The 20687-nt window shown below is 40.5% G+C and overlaps 2 protein-coding genes across 2 annotated transcripts; both read right to left on the bottom strand.

The window, feature by feature from the left end:
* Nucleotides 1-1554: 1554 nt before the first annotated feature.
* LOC127767940 (uncharacterized) lies at nucleotides 1555-14942 on the bottom strand. The gene is made up of 33 exons (XM_052293429.1): nucleotides 14701-14942; nucleotides 14057-14603; nucleotides 13793-13979; nucleotides 13386-13712; nucleotides 13084-13234; nucleotides 12857-12994; nucleotides 11922-12003; nucleotides 10600-10868; nucleotides 10397-10510; nucleotides 9991-10229; nucleotides 9564-9791; nucleotides 9328-9480; nucleotides 8653-8790; nucleotides 8314-8544; nucleotides 8081-8208; nucleotides 7551-7671; nucleotides 6962-7126; nucleotides 5749-5896; nucleotides 5509-5609; nucleotides 5114-5263; nucleotides 4758-4805; nucleotides 4563-4670; nucleotides 4268-4342; nucleotides 4107-4157; nucleotides 3895-4041; nucleotides 3668-3798; nucleotides 3351-3438; nucleotides 3116-3178; nucleotides 2800-3046; nucleotides 2401-2552; nucleotides 2256-2326; nucleotides 2012-2168; nucleotides 1555-1862 (listed from the first exon to the last, which is right to left on the bottom strand). The coding sequence occupies exons 1-33, from the start codon at nucleotides 14894-14896 to the stop codon at nucleotides 1695-1697; spliced, it is 5319 nt and encodes a 1772-aa protein (XP_052149389.1). The 5' UTR covers nucleotides 14897-14942; the 3' UTR covers nucleotides 1555-1694.
* Nucleotides 14943-15236: 294 nt separating this feature from the next.
* LOC127767941 (DNA repair endonuclease UVH1) lies at nucleotides 15237-20670 on the bottom strand. Its single transcript, XM_052293430.1, has 9 exons — nucleotides 19586-20670; nucleotides 19220-19449; nucleotides 18204-18313; nucleotides 17730-17894; nucleotides 16812-17603; nucleotides 16435-16545; nucleotides 16080-16340; nucleotides 15637-15860; nucleotides 15237-15540 (listed from the first exon to the last, which is right to left on the bottom strand). Exons 1-9 carry the CDS (start codon nucleotides 20467-20469, stop codon nucleotides 15330-15332), a joined length of 2988 nt encoding a protein of 995 aa, XP_052149390.1. The 5' UTR covers nucleotides 20470-20670; the 3' UTR covers nucleotides 15237-15329.
* Nucleotides 20671-20687: the final 17 nt, after the last annotated feature.

Genomic DNA, 20687 nt, shown 5'->3' with positions numbered 1-20687 from the left:
ATTTGAGAAAAAAAACTATAAAAAGGAGAGAAAAAAAGACATGCATGACACAAAAAAATCTTTGAATTTGCTGTGCTTGTATTTAATTAGTAGCACTCCTCTCACGCGTGGCTATCGTTCAAGCGAACCAGTCACCTGCATCCGATAAGAATAAATAGTGCGCATAAATTTTGCCTTTAAAATTATCTCTATTTCTCTCACTTATGCATTAATTGTACCTCTCTAAGAGCACACATCCACAAAATTAAAATTAACTTGAGTAGGTACAATAAGATACAAAACACTAGCCCAAGTTACATCGTAGGCTCCAATGATAAGTTGGATTAGAAAAGAGGTGAGAAAGAGGAGCTACCCTCCTACAAGAGGTTAAGCTATACACGGCTCCAAGGATATGTTTGGCTAATGGGTTAGGAAAATGATTTCCTATCCACCAAAGGGTATCTTTAAATCATAACCATTCATTCTTCATATCTCATTTCATCTTAGACCTTCGTTCATTTTCATTCCCAATCACACCCCTCACAACTCATCATCCAAACATGCTGTAAGAGAAATGGATAGAAAGAGGAAGAATATATTGGACATGCAAATAAATTAAAAAGTAAAATACACTAGCAGTATCAATTTGCAAGTTAGGTGCAATTTAGTCATTCATCTTACAATTTGCACAAATAAGTCGCTAATCTTGTTTCGATGGTGCAAATCTTAGAAAATACCGTTTGTTTCTAAATTGGAAGCCATAAGGGCCAAGCATACATTTTGTGAGACATGTGGACAAGACAAGCTTACATATTTTTTGCCAATCAATAAAATAGCAAATTAGCACCCATATTTATATTTTCACCTATGCTAGCTGCTATTGCGTGTTTTAACATAGCAAGCAATAACAAAATTCATCTTAATTTATATTCTACTATCTCATATGGCAGTTGGCTTATTTGTGGATATTTGCAAAAGAAATCAACATGGCATCCAACTTAATACCGAGCTCCTACATAACACATTTTTTATGTGATTTGAAAAAAGAAAACAAGATAATTGACTTATTTGAGCATTTTACAATATGAGTAAATAAATTACACCTAAGTTACAAGTTAAGATACCACCAACGTATTTTACTCTTAAATTAAAATTATTAGGACTAATACACTGGTGTTAGTGTAGAATTAACATAGTATTGTGTATGCTTTGCTACCTCACAAATAGAATTAGAGATCCTGTTATTGTGCTTGAATGTAACGGGTGGAGTGTTACCTATAGCTTACAAAATATTCTATGCCTCGACTAGTAATAAATAATAAAAGGTTCAAATGCAAATACACGGAACCAATCCTCGAATTTTTTTTCCCCCGTTTCGAGCTCTGTTCCAAATGACGAGGAAAGTTTAAGTGATACTCCAACACAAACGTTTTATTCGTATTATAAACTCACCTCTATCTAGTGCCGTAGTGCGTGGCGTTACTAGCAAGAACAAATATGGGTTTTTTGGTAATAACAATAGCTGGGGTGCAGGTCAGGACAGTAGAGTTGTGCTGTATGTACGGGCAAGACAAGTGGAGTACTATCATCTCTCATTTGTTTCTAGTTCTAACCGATTGATGAATACATATAATACAGACTCCACTATGGAGTAGGAGTACTAGTAACAAGGAACAGCTTTGAGAAAATTAAGTTGATTTCTGCTCAAACAGAAATTAAGTTGCGATGCGTTGCTGGCGGGTGTATTCCCACACGGCAATGGCACCGCTGACATGAACATTGAGTGACCTGACGATGCCCAGCTGCGGGATCTCCACGCATGCGTCCAACACATGGATGATATCCACCGGGATGCCTTCCTTCTCCCGTCCCAGCACAAGCACCTTGTCAATAAATATATTTTCCTTGTTAGTTCTTTTTTTGTATGATTTTTTCCCTCCTCCTATGTGCAGTAATGCAAACATAACACATACACAGAGAGAGAGAGAGAGAGGGGGGGGGGGGGGATTTGGATCTTCTAATTTTTATATACCGTTTTGCTCGGAAAAGAGAAGTGGTCCAGTGGCTTGCTGTTGGCCGTCTGCTCCAACCCTATCACGGAATAGCCTTCCAGCCTCTTCTTCTCCAAGAACACTTTGACGCTATTCACTGGAACCTCCATCATGGGCAACCACTTCTCCGCCGTCACACTGCATGCATTGCATATTTGCATGCCAAGTCAGAGAAACACAAATAAATCATCATCACCTATATACATCTGCCAGCCATATACATACCTGATCAACCGAAACTGCTTGTCCTCGATAATACTTTTGTCAGCAACGGCCAATCCAGCTGCTTTGAATATCTGTCACCAAAAACCTAATACCATTATATCATGCACGTTTCAGGGATAATAACAGGAATTATACCGATATATACCTCGCATGTTCTTGTCAGTCCAGCAAGATTAGGGATGCGATCTACCAATGATGCTACTACTATTAATTGCTGCTGGCTTTGCTTGATAGTTTCCACAGCGTGATTTCTTGATTCCAGCGCTAAATCCAACTGCTGGTCATCTCCCTCTAGATCTGCACCCAGCAAACAAGACAGCACATGGACAAGTGAAATAGCGTAGGGAGCAAAAACAAAAGCTCAGTTTGTAGATAATAAGAGCATCCGCAGCTTAGCTCTTCAAAATGACTTAGTATTACATAAAAACTTAGCACACCAAGCGCAATGAAAGTAACAAGCCTGTGCAAATCCATCTTGCAAGCTATTTTGGGAGGGAATGTGAAGAAAGGAGTAATAGTAAAATTGCAAGGATGCTTTACATACCTAAAAGTAATCTTGAAATATAGTCATCGCCAACAACTGAATGACCACCAACGTTTAATGGTTGATCAAAGTTCCTATAGGGTGTGATTTTCTTCTGAAAATTGAGCACATCTTGACTAGGCTCTAACAACTCAACTATGTTCTCATCAGTTCTGTCCTCTTTGTGATGCATTTCTGCTGTGAGATCCTCATTCTTGATTGTTATTGAGTCCTTCGCTATAGATTGTCTCAGATCCTCCCTCACATCCTAACATAGCTAAGTATGATTAGCTTAGAGTCCAATGAAGGAAAAGCAAGATCAAGTTGAAGTTCTTACATTGAGGAAGTTAATTACTCGCTCCATCACTGACACAGGAACACATTCAAAGTCAAAAGAGACCTAAGAAAACATCATCTTATTCAGACTTCTCTTAAAAGAATCAAACATTCAGTTCTCATAAAGAAACCATAACACCCCTAGAATTTGTCTAAAAAAGCAAACTAATTGTTTTCAAGAAGCAGGAATCAATTATCCTAAACTTGTACTAGAAGAGAAAGGGAATGTTATGAACCTCAGGGCGAGAACTAAATATTCCAGAAGGAGTCCCGGAAGTATCAGGATTGAAAACATCAAGGAAGCGTTCAACTGAAGCTCTAAGCCTGTAATCAGAAACACAATTTATAATTTAACACTTACTCCAACTTTGCCACAAATTTGGGAATTTGGAGAAACAAATGGAGTACGCAGCATGTAAGTTGAGATTTTTGGTAATTAAAAAACAAGACATTTTTTTTTGGCTCTGTTAACTCCATATAACTCCATAGAGTAGTTTGACAGGATGATGCTAAGAACACACGTAGAAATTAAAAGAACAACATATGGATGTACCTTACGCAGTCAGTATTTTCTGCCAGATATCTTTTCAAATCTTGAAAGCATCTCCTCTCAAAGACTGGATTTTCTGAACTTCCGAGTGCCAAAACAGACCCCATCTTTGATAGAACACAGTGGACAAGTAGCTGCGATACAAAATGGAGCTTCAAGTAACTAGAACAACGTAAAGCTCCATAAGAATGCGGCACAATGAAATTCGGTAATTAATCACATAGTTTAACCTGAGTAAAACCACGTAAACTGTGGTGATGAGATGTTAAAAATGGCATTATTGGAGGAAAAAGTTCATTCAGATGGTTTATCTGGACAGCCAACTCCCGTGAATGAAGGATCAGATTTGCTGCTATAAAAACATATGAAGATAGTGCCTGCAGAGAGGGGGCAGATAAATAAACAAATCAAAGTGGAGAGACATCTGACTAACAATGTTAACCTGTTGTCGCATTTCATTGTCATGAAAAATTGGAATCAGCTGTTCTTCAGCCTGCAAATGGCATTTCATCATAAACGTTGACAGTTAAAGGATAGAGGATTCTACTGGCATAAGAGAGTTATCAGTTACACAGGTATACAAGCAAGGCATGGAGTTCTCACCAATGCTGGAAATTTTAAATAAATAAGTATAGCAAATGTCTCCAAGTACTGCCGGACAGCAGGTAAATTGTTTCTCTGCAGAAAAAAAAAGATGATATTTGAACTTGCACAGATGCAAAGCAATAAATAACAGTAATGCATGGTAATAAACTAATGTGAAATTGCTTCAGGCCCACAAATTATGTAAATAAGTAGGGAGTGGTCTATTCAACATGTTTCAATAAACCTACATAAAGTTGAGTTTCCAGAGATACAAAGGATTAAAATAAAATTCATAAATTAAGAAAATTCTTACATAAAGACAGATGTGAATACTAGATGTCACTTCTTTAACAATATCATCCTCCACATACTGTGACAGAACACAAATCATCTGCCAAATACGAACTTTTCGCCTATGTACCTAATAAATATGGGACACTTAGAAATGAGAACAAAACAAAAAAGTTCCAAAGAGAAACAAAACACAATTCTGATAGAAAAGACTTACACTGCTATATTTTTTGTAAAGTTCTCTTGAAATATCCTTGTCGTTCACCTTTCAAGAAAAGAGTAAGAGTAGGTAAACACACACTGTCAGAATATCATAACTGCATTAGCTTATGCAGGGTTTGGAAAGTAAACATAATAGGTATGATTTGCAGCATCAGATAGGTTTTAGAATCTGTTGTGTTTTAGAAAGATCTTAAATGGACTCCTGGCAGATCCAAAGATCAATTTTTTTTTTCAAATATTCATTATGCACTTCTGCCATCGCCATAAAATAAAACACAGCAGCCAAAGCATATCAACAAGCAACGTTTCCCTATATAGCATACTCTCTGCTCACAAGGAAAAAGGTTGTACCGCTGAATCAAGAAGTTTCAGTAGAAATAATTTGCCAGATCGAAGGGCTTCTTCAGTTTCCAATGTGCTCTTTACTTCGATTTGCTTCCATAGATGATCAAAGAGGACGGCAACTGAAACGCGAGCATATAATTCTGTATTAATGAACACCTGCAACAACATTGCCAATGGATATACAATGAAATTATCAAATTGTTCATCATTGGTGAATAAATCGAACACCCAATTGGTTTTATCATTAATGCTGCAAAAATAAAAAAAAGAAACAAAAAATGACACACACATTTTGTCCTGTTCATAATGCCTCTATATATGTTAGGATGCTTAATTGTACCAACAACATTAAGGTGATAATATATGTAGCTGTACCTCATGGTGATTGCAAATAATCTTACCTCTGTGAATTCACGATCTGGGCTTTGTGCTAACATAGAAACTTCAAGCCTTGCTTCATGGTTTTCAGATAGTTCAGCTTCAAAATCTTCGTCAAATGCCACTACACAATAAACATGAAATAGGGGTTTAAAAGAAGATCATATTAGAGAACAAACATACTGCTAGGATTTCTTAAAACAACATAGATGAAACTAAAGACAGAATGAGTCACTAGGAAAGATGCTGAAAAAAAAAACTACCTGATCCATATAATGATAATAGCTTCAGTTCCTCCATATAAAAGCTAAGAGTTTTTGGGTACATTAACCATATACCACTCAAATGCAAAGCTGCTAGGCGTATAGTTCGAGGACTTTTTGAACCTTCGCCAAGAAGATTCTCAATAAACTGAAAACAGATAGGAGTCATTTGTCATCATTTCTTACAGAATACAAACTTGGGTGCTCAGGAAAGAAGATGTTTATATTCCTTTAATGAAATAGATAAATATGCTACGCAAAATAGTCACATTTTTACATGATGTAGGATGTGAAATTGAGACCACAAAATAATGTTCATATTTCAGAACATCATATGAATGACCTATGTTTCCGTCATTGTTACTCGGCGTTCAGAAGGTGGGCAGGTTCTCAATACTTTATCATTCATAAAACGCTTATCAACAGACAATGTATGTACTTAAAGTGCATAACGCAGACTGCATATCTCTACTATTATAAAAATTGAAGATGTTTCCGCCGTTCGTCATCCGTGTTTGAGTCGGTTTTAATTTTATGTTTTGGTTTTAATCTATATCTCTTCTCTATCTCTATCTCTACTATTATAAAAATTGAAGATGTTTTTGCCGGTATTTTGGTACGTCATCCATGTATGAGTCGGTTTTTAAGTTCGTTTGCTTTTGGAAATACATATCCGTATTTGAGTCGGTTTTTAAGATTGTTCACTTTTGGTAATACAGAAGGAATCATATAAGAAAGCTGTTCAAAAAAACTCGCATGCTAACTTGAGACGATCGGATTCCTAATTGCAGCTCATGATTTTCTAAAAATATAATATCCAAGCGAACTCCCACAGTGAATTTCATCTTAACTAAACCATATAACAATAATACAATTAAAATAGACTTCACCCATTGCAACACACGGGCATTTTTTCTAGTATATACTACCTCTGTCCCAAAATATAACAACTTTTGGCTATGAATCTGGACATAAAGTTGTCCAGGTTCATAGCCAAAAATGCTTATATTTTGGGATGGAGGGAGTATATATATATGTATATATATATATATATATATATATAAAGTATCACTTTTGATGAACACACATCAGCAGCAGCAGTAACTAGGCATTTTGTTTGGATAAATTTGTTTCTGACGCCACTGATTAGACAACAAGATTATTGCATTACATCAAAAATGGTGAGGAAATAAATGAAGGTGTGAGAACTGACCCATTTCAAAGGACCTGGCCCTTTTTCATTCTCCTGGTGCATTTCCAAATTAGGAAAGATTGCTGGGTGCAATACGGCAGATAACAATGCAGCAATTGGTGCAACTCTGCGCTTATTGCAACTAAGGTGCAAGATCCAGGAAGACTTTACAAATTGCATCATCATCTGTGGAAAATAAGATGAAACATTAATGTCCAATAAATGCTAGTTACAATTAAAGGCCTTGTTGAAATGCATGGTTCCCATAGGAAACCACACTGCTAAGTATGTTGAACAGTATTTTTTTCTGCTTTTAACTTTGGTCTCTTATACATACTAGCCTGGAGCCCGTGCATTGCAACGGAAAACAAATTGAGTTTCTAGCTTTTAATAAGCATTTAGTCTAAGTAATACTATGATTTTTCTTATTGAACAAGTAGGTGATTTTGAAATTTGGAGGGAGCCAACATATAATGTAAAGTCAGGCAGAAACAACTAGGTGAGAAATTACAGACTCAAAGCAAATATAATCATTTGGTGTTAGCAGCTACAGTTGGTGGTTAAATAGTTATAGTAGCACGGAAATGGGGAAAGGTGCCTTGGATAGTACCTCATAACTGATGCCCAGCGAGGACAAATTTCTGGTTCTCATGCTGAAGTGTAAAAGCCCCAAAACAGATCTCACGCATCTAAGGATGGCCAAGACAGAATTTTCACCAGCATTTTCAAGACTGCGAAGATTTTAAAGAAAAACTGATGTAAGAATCTAAAGTTTCCGATGTGAGCAAAACCACCAAAGATAAAATAAAAGAAAATAACCACGTGCAAACATAACCCTAACTTACATTAGAAAAGGGCCAATCAGAATGTATTCGAGCCTATTTTTGGCTTCCTTTTCCTAAATTGAACGGACTGTGAATTGAGTTGACATAGAAAAGCTATAGATTTTTCGTAGAAATCACACTAGGTAACAAGTTATGAAAAGATTAAAGCTTCTAGAGATCCATAAAACACACAATTAGTGGTGAATTGGGTTCAAGAACCTACTCAGGCTGTCAGGCAGCAATCCCATGGTTTGGTTTACACATTACAGTGTGAATAAAATAAACCATAGAGAAAAATTTTAACAGCTAGACTCACCTTTCAATAATATCAACAAAAATAGATCGGAGAGTTGATTCTGAAAATAAAGGATAGAGCATCTTCAACAGCGATTCATTCTCACCACGGCAGCAAGAAAAGGATAGCAGCGAATCTAGACAAAGCCACTATATCAAAACAAGTAATTAGGAGCTATCCATGTAATGAACTTATTTATGCATTATCAAAATAAGCCATGTGCGCTATAAAAAGGAAAAAGACATCGTTCTCACCTTCCAACACATTAAAACAGCCCGTCTGCTTCTCTTTAGAACTCCATTCACAAGGAGATTGTTGATGTTATCAAGAAAACTGATGACCAGAAAATCCAATGAAAATTTGCTGTTTTGATTTATTTGTTTTGGTTCTACAAGATCAAGAAACTGAGAAGTGCAAGCAGTAGATAGAGTAGGTAGCACATAGGATAGAGCTTCATAAGCTGCCAAATGAAGTTCACCCCCAACCTTGCCCAGGGAAAAAAACAGTTAAAATGATTCCAACAAATCTTACATGAAGAAACTGCAAGCTACTGGAGACAAAATATTCAATATCCTGTTAAATAAGAGACTAACCTCTGTGGCATAACTGTGATGTTGGATAACTTCCCAACAGAACTCCCAGAAGAATGTCAATGTTGAACAAAGAGAAATATCAGAACAGTAATTGTTACACCATGTGACAATAGAACTAATGCTTCTCATGGACCAAATCTGTAAATAATGCAATTAGAAGTTATCGGCCATACAATTAAATGGTGAGATAGTCTTGAAAGCATCAAAGCAAAGGTAAAGACCCTTATTAGAAGAGATCCTCTGGCAGTATCATAACTGGACAAACAGCAGATTAACAAATAGATGATACTGGAGAACCCAGCTTTCAACAGACAAGAAACTACTTAATTTCCTCCACGATCAAGAGAAAAGGTAACTGTACAATCTTGCTTCCATTGCATGATAAAACAGCATCGACAAAAAGTTCTGATAGGTGAACGATGCAAACCTCAGTTGCTACTACACTAAATTCTAAAACATTAACTTGGTTCAAACTGAAAGGACAGCATGTATTTTTCAGAAAAAAAAAGGTTGTATGGAAGCCTGGAAAGTTTGGAAATAGAGGAACAATCAACCAGACAATGGAAAATTGCCTACTGTTTTTCGAACCCTCCACCCCCCCCCCCCCCCCAAAAAAAAAAAAAAAAGATGATTAGATGCTACACAGCTAACTGAAATTATGAGGAATCAACATACAGCCTGCAACACCAACGAGGTTGTAGAGGTAGGTAGACGACGTTGGCTTGGGCCTCCAAGCTTTCCTTTAACAGAAGATGGTAAATCCATGTCCTCTGAATTTCTTAACCAGAAAATTGAACAAGATGTCCTGCTGAAGATCACCATATTTTCCTAAAGCAGCACATAAGCAACACAATATTCAAAAGAGAATTCCAGAAATAATCATCAGACAAGTTGGAGAAAAATATGGTTACCAAAATGATAAGCAAAAACTTTGCAAGCTTCTTGTTAAGAGCATGGTGCTCTAATCCATTTGAGCTATCTGAACCTTCTTTGGAGATGGTATTGTTCTGGTGAATAAGCCTTTTGTGTTTCACTTCAAGTTCCTCGATCAAACATAATACAATGATAAAAAACTTCACTTGTATGCATTCTCCAGTTGGATATTCTTCAGAAAGATTGTTACCATATTTCTCCAAAAACTACAAAAAATAAAGACATATATACCATTCAAAGTTGAAGATGACAAGCAAAATTTCTGATACAGATGAAAACATCTTATTGAAAAGCAAAAGGTCAACGTATAGATATCAAATAGAAATATATTAGTGTCTCTCGTTTACTCAGTAACAATGAGCAATGCTTTTTAGAAACTTAAAAGCAAGTGTGGACAAAACAAACCACAAATATTTGCGTGAAGTGCTGCTCCTCTGAGGTTACAAGAAGAAGGGTCCTTGCCCACCTCCGTGCTTCAGCTTCCCATGCACCCACATCCTCATCATCAAACAAGTATGGTCCATTCACCTCTGTGTGCTTCACGAAGGTGGTAGGGAAATCAATGAGCTTCTCCAACAAAGTGTTTCCAGAAGAACATTCTTTCTTCTCAACAAACCATTTTTGAACCATTGGTCTCAGTTCTCCTGCAAGGATACAACAGCAGTGAGAAGATAAGATGATAATAGGGGGGCAAAAGTAGACCTTGTCGTTCTCGAAAATGATAATAGCAAAGTACATATTGATTGCAGACAATTTTCTCCACTTCTCATGTACTATAATCAAGTTTTTCTTAACATTTCTGTGTACATACCATAATAATCAGTAAACTCTCGAGGTATTGCAGAAATGAAGTACAAAAGCTGATTAAGTGGGATTTCAGCTGCACTTATCAATGATGTTGTGGCCTTCATGACCTGTTCACAAACTGCATTTGGTTTCAGGTTAACAAGTTGATTATTCATTACTTTACTTAACATTTGATCAAACTTTCTTCCTGGGGAAGAAATGACCTACCTTTGAGACGATACTTTGGATTGAAGTGTTGTTTACTCTTCTCACAAAGAATCATTAAAGCATCTAATAAATCTTCAATATTAACTTTTGTATGTGCATCACCATTGCATTTTGCCATTTCTTGCCCAGCAGAATCACATGGTAAATCATTTGTATTTAACTGACATGCGCATGAAGCAACACAAAATGCAAGAGCCATTAATCCTGCTCGGCCAAATGAATCTTGCTTAGCAGAAGAAGACAAACTCCAAACTAGATGTAAACGGTCACTGCAAATAATTTAGACAACATATGAAAAGAGTAGGTAAGCTTCCAGCATTTGCAAATAAGTTTTATCCAGTTATAGTGCATATGGCATACTACATACAAACTACATGCACTATAATATGTTCTTTTAGAAAAAAAAAGTAGGTAATTAATTAGTTCACAACTTTTTGTTTCCTTTATGTTATGTGTGGGGAAGAATATGAGACGTGCATAGGGCAGGTTGGCTCGCGGTTGTGATGGGAGGCTCTGATCATAATCGATTGGTGAAGAAAACCTTTTACATATTTCTTGCTTACATCCACAATAATCTGGCAACCTTTTAAGTAGACCCGCGTGAACTGATTAAACAGATTTCTAACAAATATCAAGTGGACACCCTTCTTCTCAAAGCTTTCCATCTCTAACTCAAGGCAGAGACACTATTAACTTGATCCCTACTCTAACTAGTTGGTTAGGCTGAGCATTGTTAGATGTATTTGTATAGCAGTGTACATACTATATACCCACTAGTGTAGGGTGTTCTCTGCATATTCGTACAGTTGCATTGTATACATGGTGGCCTATTGCCCCAAAGCAAACATTTTCTCAAGGAGCCTGTTGGTGCAAACATCATGGATAGAAGATGAACAGAAGATGGGTTATTTGGGTTAAGTTTTGAAAGTCTGTCAATCTAAGGGCACATTTGGTGGTGGTGAACTGGTGATAGTCCATGTACCCGCATTTACATGTGGAGAAAGCGTTCTCCAAAAAGCATGTTGTTTTTAATACTAGAAGTGTTTGGATTTGAACATGAGTTCTTGATGGCCAACTAAGGAGGGGATTGATGGGGAAGATAAACAGAACACAGGTTGGCCGTTGGCGCGCAATTTCTGTGTGTAGGGAAATGAGAACAGGGTGTGGTGTAGGCCAAACCATAACCACCATAGTTTCAATCATTGAAAGTAGTGAAGATAACTAAAATCCTTTCCAAAATCCAAAGTACCAGAATTCGCATGCCATGTTTTCATCGAGGTGCAACACAGGAAAAAAGGTAGTAGTTGTTTAAAAATCAGTACCGTGTTGTCAATCTCTGTGCGTAAAGACCAAAGAACCTCTCTGCACCTTTTATGATTTTTGAATCATAAACACCCTTGACACCTAAAATAGTTAGATAGACAACTCAGTACTTAAAAGGTAATAAACTGTTGAACAGTATGTAACAGAACCAGAAAGAATAAATCAAATACTAGTATTATAAAAGAGTTAGAAGAGAACGGTGCAAACAAGAAGAAGAATCTCATGATGCAAACAGTTTCTTCTTAGTATCTCATTTTTTTCCTCTTCAAAAAAAGTAAGAGCAACTCAGGTGTATTAAACAAGGTAACAAACCAAGTATAATCGCCCTTTGTAGCGCACTCACAATCAACTTTTGGTTTGGGCACAGAATCAGCACGAAAAATTGCTAAATAGTTTTGATGTAGCAGTGCAGTATCCTTTAGAATTTCAACTTCAAATTCTAAACATAAATAGTGAAACACCTGTCCAAGGACAGCATGATAGGAGGTAATAATCACGGACAAAAATTTGCATCAGCCTTTAGTCCCAAGCAAGTTGGGGTAGCTAAAGATCAAACCAAATAATGTACTAATAAAGTAGGATGACACAACATATGAGCTGAGAATGGCTAACATCAACGAATAGGCTTCTTCAGTCATTTATTGGTTTGGTTCACAAGTAGTCTGCCATTTGAAATATTCAGATCTATACTTCACAAAGAAATGGAAGCTGAGGTGGCACAGTGTTCCAGGCAAGGATTTTTGAGGTAGAAGAATATGATATTCCCCATAGCTAGAGGTTCAAGAATATCTCATAAAAAGGAAATGGGCACAAGAAAACATACAAAAAAAAAGGCACATGTTTGGGGATAAAACAAAAAAAAAGAACTTTGTATTACTCAGAGAAGAATACGTTGATTTTATATTGAATTTAGTGTAATATGAGTGTAACTGACCAAAATCCTTGTGATGAACTACATCGTTCAAACCACGTAACAGTGGACCAAGAACAAAGCCTCTGGGAACTATCTGAGGGCAAACCAAGTAGTGTTCCCATGTAATATCCAAAAAGGAATGCATAACCAGGTAGCGCACTGTAAAAATCATTGATAACAGCAGATTGTAAGACAACATTGTAAGTTTTAAGCATATGCACTCTGTATATATCAATGTCAGTACTGACCTTGGGGATTATCATGAGTAAACCCACGCTCCCAAAGAACTACCATCCAGTGGAAAAATCCTTCAAAAGATTCCATCTGAGCATGGAAAACTGTATAGGACATGTGATTTGAGTAATCACTCCGTGGTGTGGACTCAAACAGCAGCATTACCTGGGAAATAATATTTAAATTTATCAACCCATCTAATAGAACGTGCATGTGGTTACTTTATTGCTGTGCTATGACTGTTGTTCCTGGTATATATTGTGTTGACACTTAGATATACAGGTCTTAAAGAAAGAGCATGTAGGAACCAACTGACCTGGTGTGTCCAGGCCGCCTCAACTAAATGTGTTCCATACTCCTGGAGCATCTCGTAGAGTAACAGGAAAACTTTCCACCGGTCTTTACCACTTGAGCAGTTTTCATCTGATTGGCTCATTTCTCCAATGCCAAGGGATTTGGCCTCTTTCTGAGCCCACCTTTCTCTTTTTGTCATTGCAGTATTTGATTTGTCTTGAGCAGGCAGAGCGGCGGACCTCCTCCTGGAGCATTGCTGAGCGCCATTATCCTCAGATGAGGAAAAGATGTCTAGTGATATTCTCAAGATGTACAAAGCCTGCTTCCTCACTAAAGAATCCTTGTCAACCTGGTGTGAAGAGGTTAAGCAGCAGGATGAGTATAAAGAGCTAAAAGACTAGCAGAAACAGTCGGAGCAGAAACGCGCACCAGTCCCCTGCGAATTTCATCCCAAAAATCATTGGAATTCCTAAGATCATACTCATCAGGTCCCAAGATAACATGTTTCAGTGTTGCCAAGTAGAGAGAGAGTATGTTATAAGCATCCAGGCGCTCAGCAGGCCCCAGTGCAAAGAGAGAAAGGCAGGAGGCCCATATAGACTCCAAGAAGCCAGACCTGCACGAGACAAACAATCAATAGTAGGTAGGGTGAGGCAGGCGCATATAGAAGAGAAGAGAAGAGGAAACGGAAACCTTGAGAGCTTAAGCTGAGGAGCTGCAGCCAACTCCAGGTGCACGGTGACACAGGAAACATCCGCGAGCGAAAGGAGCAGGGGGTGTAGGAGGACCCGGGTGGCACAGGATCGACACTCTTGGCTGTGGCCAAACATGTTGAGCGCCAGCGAGGAGAGGTCCCAGGTCAAATTGTGCAGCAGCGCATTGAGGCTTGTGCTCTTCCTGTTCCTCTCCAATGTGTGTTGGAGCAACGACGCCAGGACAGCGGTGGCCTTGGAGATTGGTAGAAGAAGAAGCCCCCCTGGAGCTGGAGGCGGCGGGTCCTCCCCAGTTTGGTACACAAACAGTAGAGTGGAATCCAAATCCATATCCATGGCGATGGCGGAGGATCGAATACACAAGGGCAAGATGGTAGCTCCTAGAAGGTCAGAGAAGGATTGGTTGGTGGAGACGGCATCGCACATCAAGGCAATGGTGTGCTGGAGCTGGTCTTCTTGCCTAAGCAGCGGCAGGAAGATCCTCCATAGCAGCGCGCGCACAGAATCCTCCGCCGGCCGCTCCTGATCTGGATTTCATCAATCAATCATCATGTATAAGTTCTTCTTCGGTCTGTAGCCTCTGTAGTAGGACGGAGTAGATAGGGGTTTTCTTCTTCGTCTTACCGAGCAGGGCGAGCAGGTGGCAGAGCGCGGCGGCGTGAGGGAGAGATGACGCGGCGGCATGGTCGGAGTGGAGGAGGGCGTGGAAGAGCTGCGAGGGCGAGGACCAGGACGAAGAAGCGAGGACGCAGTCGACGATGCCCGCGACGGCGTCCGTCGGGACAGCCTGGAAGCACCTCTCAAGGGCGGCGAGCGCCATGGTTTCCTTTCCGCTGCTGGCGGCGCCGTCCACCTCCCTCAAAGGAGGAGGTAAGGCCTAATACTTGGGCTTTCCTGCTCTCTAGATGGGCTTTCCTTCGGCCCATTTACCCATTCTGTCTCCCAACGAATTTAAATTGTTCATTTCCTCCGCATCTCCTCGGATAACTCCATCTCTGTAAAAAGAAAAAAAATCTACAGATCTTTCATAAAAGAATGCAAGAGTTAAATTGTGACAACCGCCTCGTAAATAAATTGTGAGAACAGCACCATATGCAAGAAAGATGGTTTAGCGACCGAGTGACCCAAGCTTTCTAGTAAGGGTTGTACATTCATCACTCTTCACCATCCACATCTTAAAATCGGTTTTACTAAGTAGAATAATAAGTTCATTATTGATCATTTTCAACAATTACAAACAAGATTACACAGCCCTAGAGCATAGTTGGACACTTGGCATCGAGAAATTCCTTGAGCATGCGTGCCCCTTTCTGAGTACCCATCAACTCAGACAGCCGCTCTACCGGAAGCAGGGCCAGCTCTGCTAAGCTATTGCATTCCTCCATTATTCTTCTATAGTTTGAATCTGTCACACCAGGAAGCCTCCTCAAGAATTCAATCGCGGACGTATTGTAATTTTCAGCCCTGACGAAAACATATTTTACCGAGGAGAGTAGATCAGATATAAGTATGCTTCCGCGTGCGTTATGCCGTTACCAAATACAAAAAAAAACAACTTACCTCACGTCATTCTCCACAACTCCGTCCTCAGAGGGCACACCAACTCTCATTGCCTTGCTCTCATCAGGTTCATCCTGGTTTGTTTTGAGTGATAGGAATATATCTGCCGTGGCATGCAAGCTGCGAGACCAGACTATGCGAAGCCGAGGAAAATGCAGGACTAGTAATGAAAGTTTTGAGATTATATTTGTCGGCGATACATCATCCCCAATTTCACTTGCAGACTGAAAAATAAACAGACCATTCAGCACCTTTGAACACGAAAACCAATATAAAATAGCACATAGTCGGAAATGGATTAAAATTTGCTCAAGATCGAAAGACAACATGGGATGGCTGTTTGTAGGGAGCAAGATACCATCCATCTAAGAACGAATATCCTACCAAATTGGCAAATAGTAGCATGAAAAGAAAATGCATGGCAGAGGAGGGCGAGGGGGTACCTGAAAGGAAAAGCTCTTGTCTTGTGAGAATTCTATCAGAAGCACTGGGATCTTGTAATACCGAACCATGGTTTCAATCTGATTGTAGAGACGACCAGAAGCAAAGCTTTGGAACAAGTCCGCAATACTTTTTCGTTCGACACAGATCAAAGGAGAAAGAACATAGTCACCGACTTCCAAGGTAACAGGTATTATTCGAATACCTTTCTGGTGCAATACATTAGGAAGACTGCTCATGAATTCTCTCATGTCCACAATAACCTAGAAGGATATGCAACAATAAACATCTCAGCAATTCAGCCAGTAAAAGCAAATAATATTGTTCCTTAGTCAAAATAATGGACGGAAGCATCACCTGCATCTCCTTCTCTAGTGGCTTTCTACCACCTGCCTTTCTTGTTAGTGAATTTTGAGATAAAAGAGCTTCTGGTTCATTTGCAAGAGTTGGTCCAATGCAACGGCCATTCTGAAAAGAAGACAGATGTGCTTTCATGTATCAGGGAAATATATGGAATTTTCTCCATGTGCACACTGGCACTTTTGCTCACATAAGGTTGACTGACAGCTAAGATAAGTACAATATGAGGTTCACATGTAGATTAGATAAAAAGTGTAATAGTAATTTAATCAAGCATAGTATGTCTGCATTCATATACTAGTGAACATTACGCAAGGATCAAGCTGAAATTAATCCTTGATGATTTAACGAATTTTAGCAGAGTGGTACACTACCTGATCAACAGGTATCATCATCAGCGACTTCTGTCTGATCAAAGATTCAAATGCTTCATTTTCCCGGCGAATGCTGGACTCAAATTTTTGTACCTCGGCAGAATCTTCATAAAAAAGAAAGTAAACTTTTAACTTCATCGATGGATTTTCTGCCTTGTATACTTCAATTTCTCTAACAAATGTTATATCTGGATGATAAACGATAATTACAGAAGGTTTCCATACATCAAGTACATGCTGATCACTGTCTAGGGCGTAAAATTGCACAGGAGGTAGTGGTTCGGTATCCACAGAGTCTCCAAAAGCAGATAAATTGTTAGCAGCTTTGTCAACAGCTGGAGCTGATGCAGAATCATCTTCTGCAGACAACTTACAAGCATCAGTCTCAGCCTGTTCATCTGTTTTTCCTGATTGACCTTCAACTTCCAAATCAGTATGTTCTGTAGTATTTCTGTTTCTCAACTTACTGGCTTCTCTCTTTGCCATGGTTTTCTTAAATTTCCCTTTCCCTTTCCCTTTTCCGAATGATCTCTTCTTGCAGCTGACATTTGAATCATCAGCAAGATTTGCTTCCTTAGTTACAGTGCTTATTTCAGAGGCAGCCGCAAGTAAGGCATTAGCCTCAAGCTTGCTAATGCTAACAGGACCTGCACTCTCACCAGACCTCATAGGAACTTCCCCATCCAGAACACCAAACCCTTTTAGTTGCTGAGATGTTTTCTTGTTCTTCCTATGCAATCCATGCAGTTCAGCTTTGCCAAGCAAGTACTTCTCCCACTCGGCCCGCATGACCTTGTTAAAAACAAGGAAGCGTGTGAAGGATTAATATGGTTTAGTTTTAAATATATCAAAGTAAAACTTGCATTTAAGATGTTGATTGATGCTATGTTGCTAACTACATTATACTTCAACTGTTACCTGATGCGAGCCTTTTGATATGCATTCTTGCAGCTGCACGCATGAGCGCTCATCTTTGCATGCTACCAAAACTATGCCACTCTCGTTAATTCCGTCTTCATGAACAGGGTTTACATTGTCACCATCTCCCTTTGCCTGTTCTTCTGCTATCTCCTGCAATAGTTCCTGCAAAGATATGTATAGTAAATCAGTTTACACATTATTCGTAATTTGTGGACAAGCACGGAGTTTCCTTGATTAATAATAACCTACCTGTATTATTTGGTAGGTACAGGGAAAGTTGATAAAAGAACAGAAAAGGGTGGGTTGCATATATATATTCTCAATACATTATTTACAAGAAATAGCTGGGCACAAAAGCAAAAATTTCCGCCAACTAGATTTAAAGGAGAATTCTCCATTACAAATGAAGCACATATTTAATGCTGAGTGCTGCCTGAAAGAACACCGGGAAACAGACCCAGGGTCACTCACCCGTAAAACCTTCCATTTAGGTGCTTCCTCTAAAATCTCCTCCACTACAATGCCCATCTCTGCATTAACCTTCTGAGTATTGTCCTTGTTATCACTGGAACCCTCATTTTCTACAGGAAATAAATGGGGAATTTAACCATGTGAACTCAATAGATGTGGCTCTAACATTTACCACTCAACAGATGTCAGTTAATTAATTGCCACCCGATAGACACATGAGCTTTATGAAATGCCACTTTCTCTGCAACTTCCCCTCTAAATGCCAGGCACACATATTCTTCTTCCAAAATTACCCCTCCCTTCCTTGCCTCTGATTAGACAGTGCCGGGATGCTTCAACTGCAGCAGTGCCGCCGCCTCATGGTCCAGTGACCAGCAGTGGCCAGCGTCGCTGACTCCAACACATTGCTCCTGGCTAGAAGATGCAGGGGACATGTGAACTAGTGGAGAGTGCAGATGATTGTGCAAACTGCAAAACAGTGGTCATGCGACCCAAGGATGATGCTGAGTAGATGAAAGAAGAAGCTACTTCTTTGATTTTGTGCAAATTTACTCCAAAAAGGGGGATTGGGGATGGCTCCAGGATCCAACTTGCTAATGGCTCCCCTGCTAGTGCACCTTCCTTGGCGGTGCTGGCGCCGGCGTGCCATGTCGCCTGTATTGTCGCTTGGATAGAGAAGTCAGGGAAGAAGATAAGTGGCATGTCCCCTGATCAGCTCTGCTTGAGCTTATTTGACCAGACCAAGTCTGGTTAGAGGAGGCGTAAAGCAACAAGATAGGTGGCCACTGCGTTTTGTTTTGGGGTGATCGCAAAGAAAATGACTGGGAAGATCTTATATTAAGACTGTCTATGGAGTGGCAAATAATTAATTAGTATCTATGCAGTGGAAAGTCGTTAAAGCCACTCCTATTGAGTGGAAAATATTTATTTTTTTCATGAAATTAAGAGGCCTATATCTAAATTCTTTAAGAAAAGGCATTAGTTGCGATTGAAAGGAAATGGCCGGTAGCCGCTACCAGTTTCTTTTCCTTTCCTGCTGCTAGCGCGTGCCACCTTCCTCTTCTTTGTTGGTGTGCCCTTGTTGTCTGCTGCAACCTTTGTACCGTCTGCTCTCACAACCTGGTAGACACGCCTTTTTGAAAGGTCGAATATCTTGTGGCTTGAGTCAGCAAATATCCAAACAGATCGGACGCCTTCAGATACTCTGAGTGTGTCCAGGTACTTAAGGTATGTCACAGCATCGTACCTAGAGAATGCCTAAGAAGTTTTATTATTTGAATAAGAGAATTTTTGTGTGCGATTCATGCCATCCAGGAAGGAATAATCATCAACAGCTTAATGGAGCAGAATGATAGGTGAAGGTATGGAGTGGATGAGCAGACCTGACAAGATAATCAAGCAGCTTGCGTAGCGTCCTGAGGTCGGCGACGAGCTGCTTGGTCTTCTTGCCGAGCGTGTGCCAGATGGGGTCGAGCTGCCTCCTGACGATCTCATCAAAAGACTTGAAGAGGCCCTTGTCGACGGTGAGGTCTTCGACGTCGACCTTGTTGGTCCGCCTGAGCTCCTTGAGGCAGGCGTCCATGGCATCGAGGATAGCGGCCTGGATGCCCCTCATAGGCTGAGTCATGGGGACGCGGACGTCGATGACCTCGGGCGGGGAGCGCTCGAGGTCAGCGGCAGCAAGAAGGTGGAAGCGGGGCCAAAGGTGGAGGCGTCGAATGTAGAGGCTCTTCATAGCGCGCTCCGCCTTGGCGAAGCCGGAGACCATGGCATGGGGGCGATCGGAGAAGGCATAAACAGGGAGGAGGTGGTGGTGGCGGAGGAGGCGAGCCACGAAGGCGTCGGAGGAGGTGTCGGAGGAGCGGTGGGCGGAGAGGAGGAGGAGGGCGCGGACGTGGGAGGGGAGGAGGCGGGAGGTGAGGAGGTCGGCGACGAGGGCGCGGGGGGAGAGGAAGAGCGCGGCGCGGGAGGCGTAGAGGGCGACGCGGTGGTGGGCGGGGAGGTCGGGGGCCACGTCGTGGACCTGCAGCTGCAAGAGAGGAGGCTGGCTCTGGGAGTTGAGGAGGAGGCGCCGCCGGATTTGAGCTTTGACCGGCTCGGGGGCGGAGAGGATCAGGAAGCAGCCATCGTCGGGGGATTGGTGGAAGAGCTGGAGGAGGACGGCGGACGCCAGGGAGGCCACCGGGAGGCCACACGAAACCACCACCAGGCCGCCGTTGGGGTCCTCCAGGAGGTCCGCCACCACCTGCTCCTCGAAGGGAAGCATCACGCCGGCGGCGGCGGCGCTCTTTTCCTTTCCGAGTGAGGAGGGAGAACGAGAGGAGAGAGAGGCGAAACCGTCATGAGATGACGCTCGTGGGCCTTCTCCTCGGCCGGCCCAGACCCATTACTGCTTTTTTTTCCTCAGTAGCCCATTACAAGCATTAGCATAGCATATGTATATTAGGGACTAGGGAGGCCATTTAAGTTTTGGAATAGTATAAC

The sequence above is a fragment of the Oryza glaberrima genome, chromosome 3, assembly GCF_000147395.1.
Source record: "Oryza glaberrima chromosome 3, OglaRS2, whole genome shotgun sequence".
Classification (NCBI taxonomy): Eukaryota; Viridiplantae; Streptophyta; class Magnoliopsida; order Poales; family Poaceae; genus Oryza; species Oryza glaberrima.
Note: the sequence above shows the minus strand (reverse complement) of the source record. Positions and strands in the feature narration are given on the sequence as shown.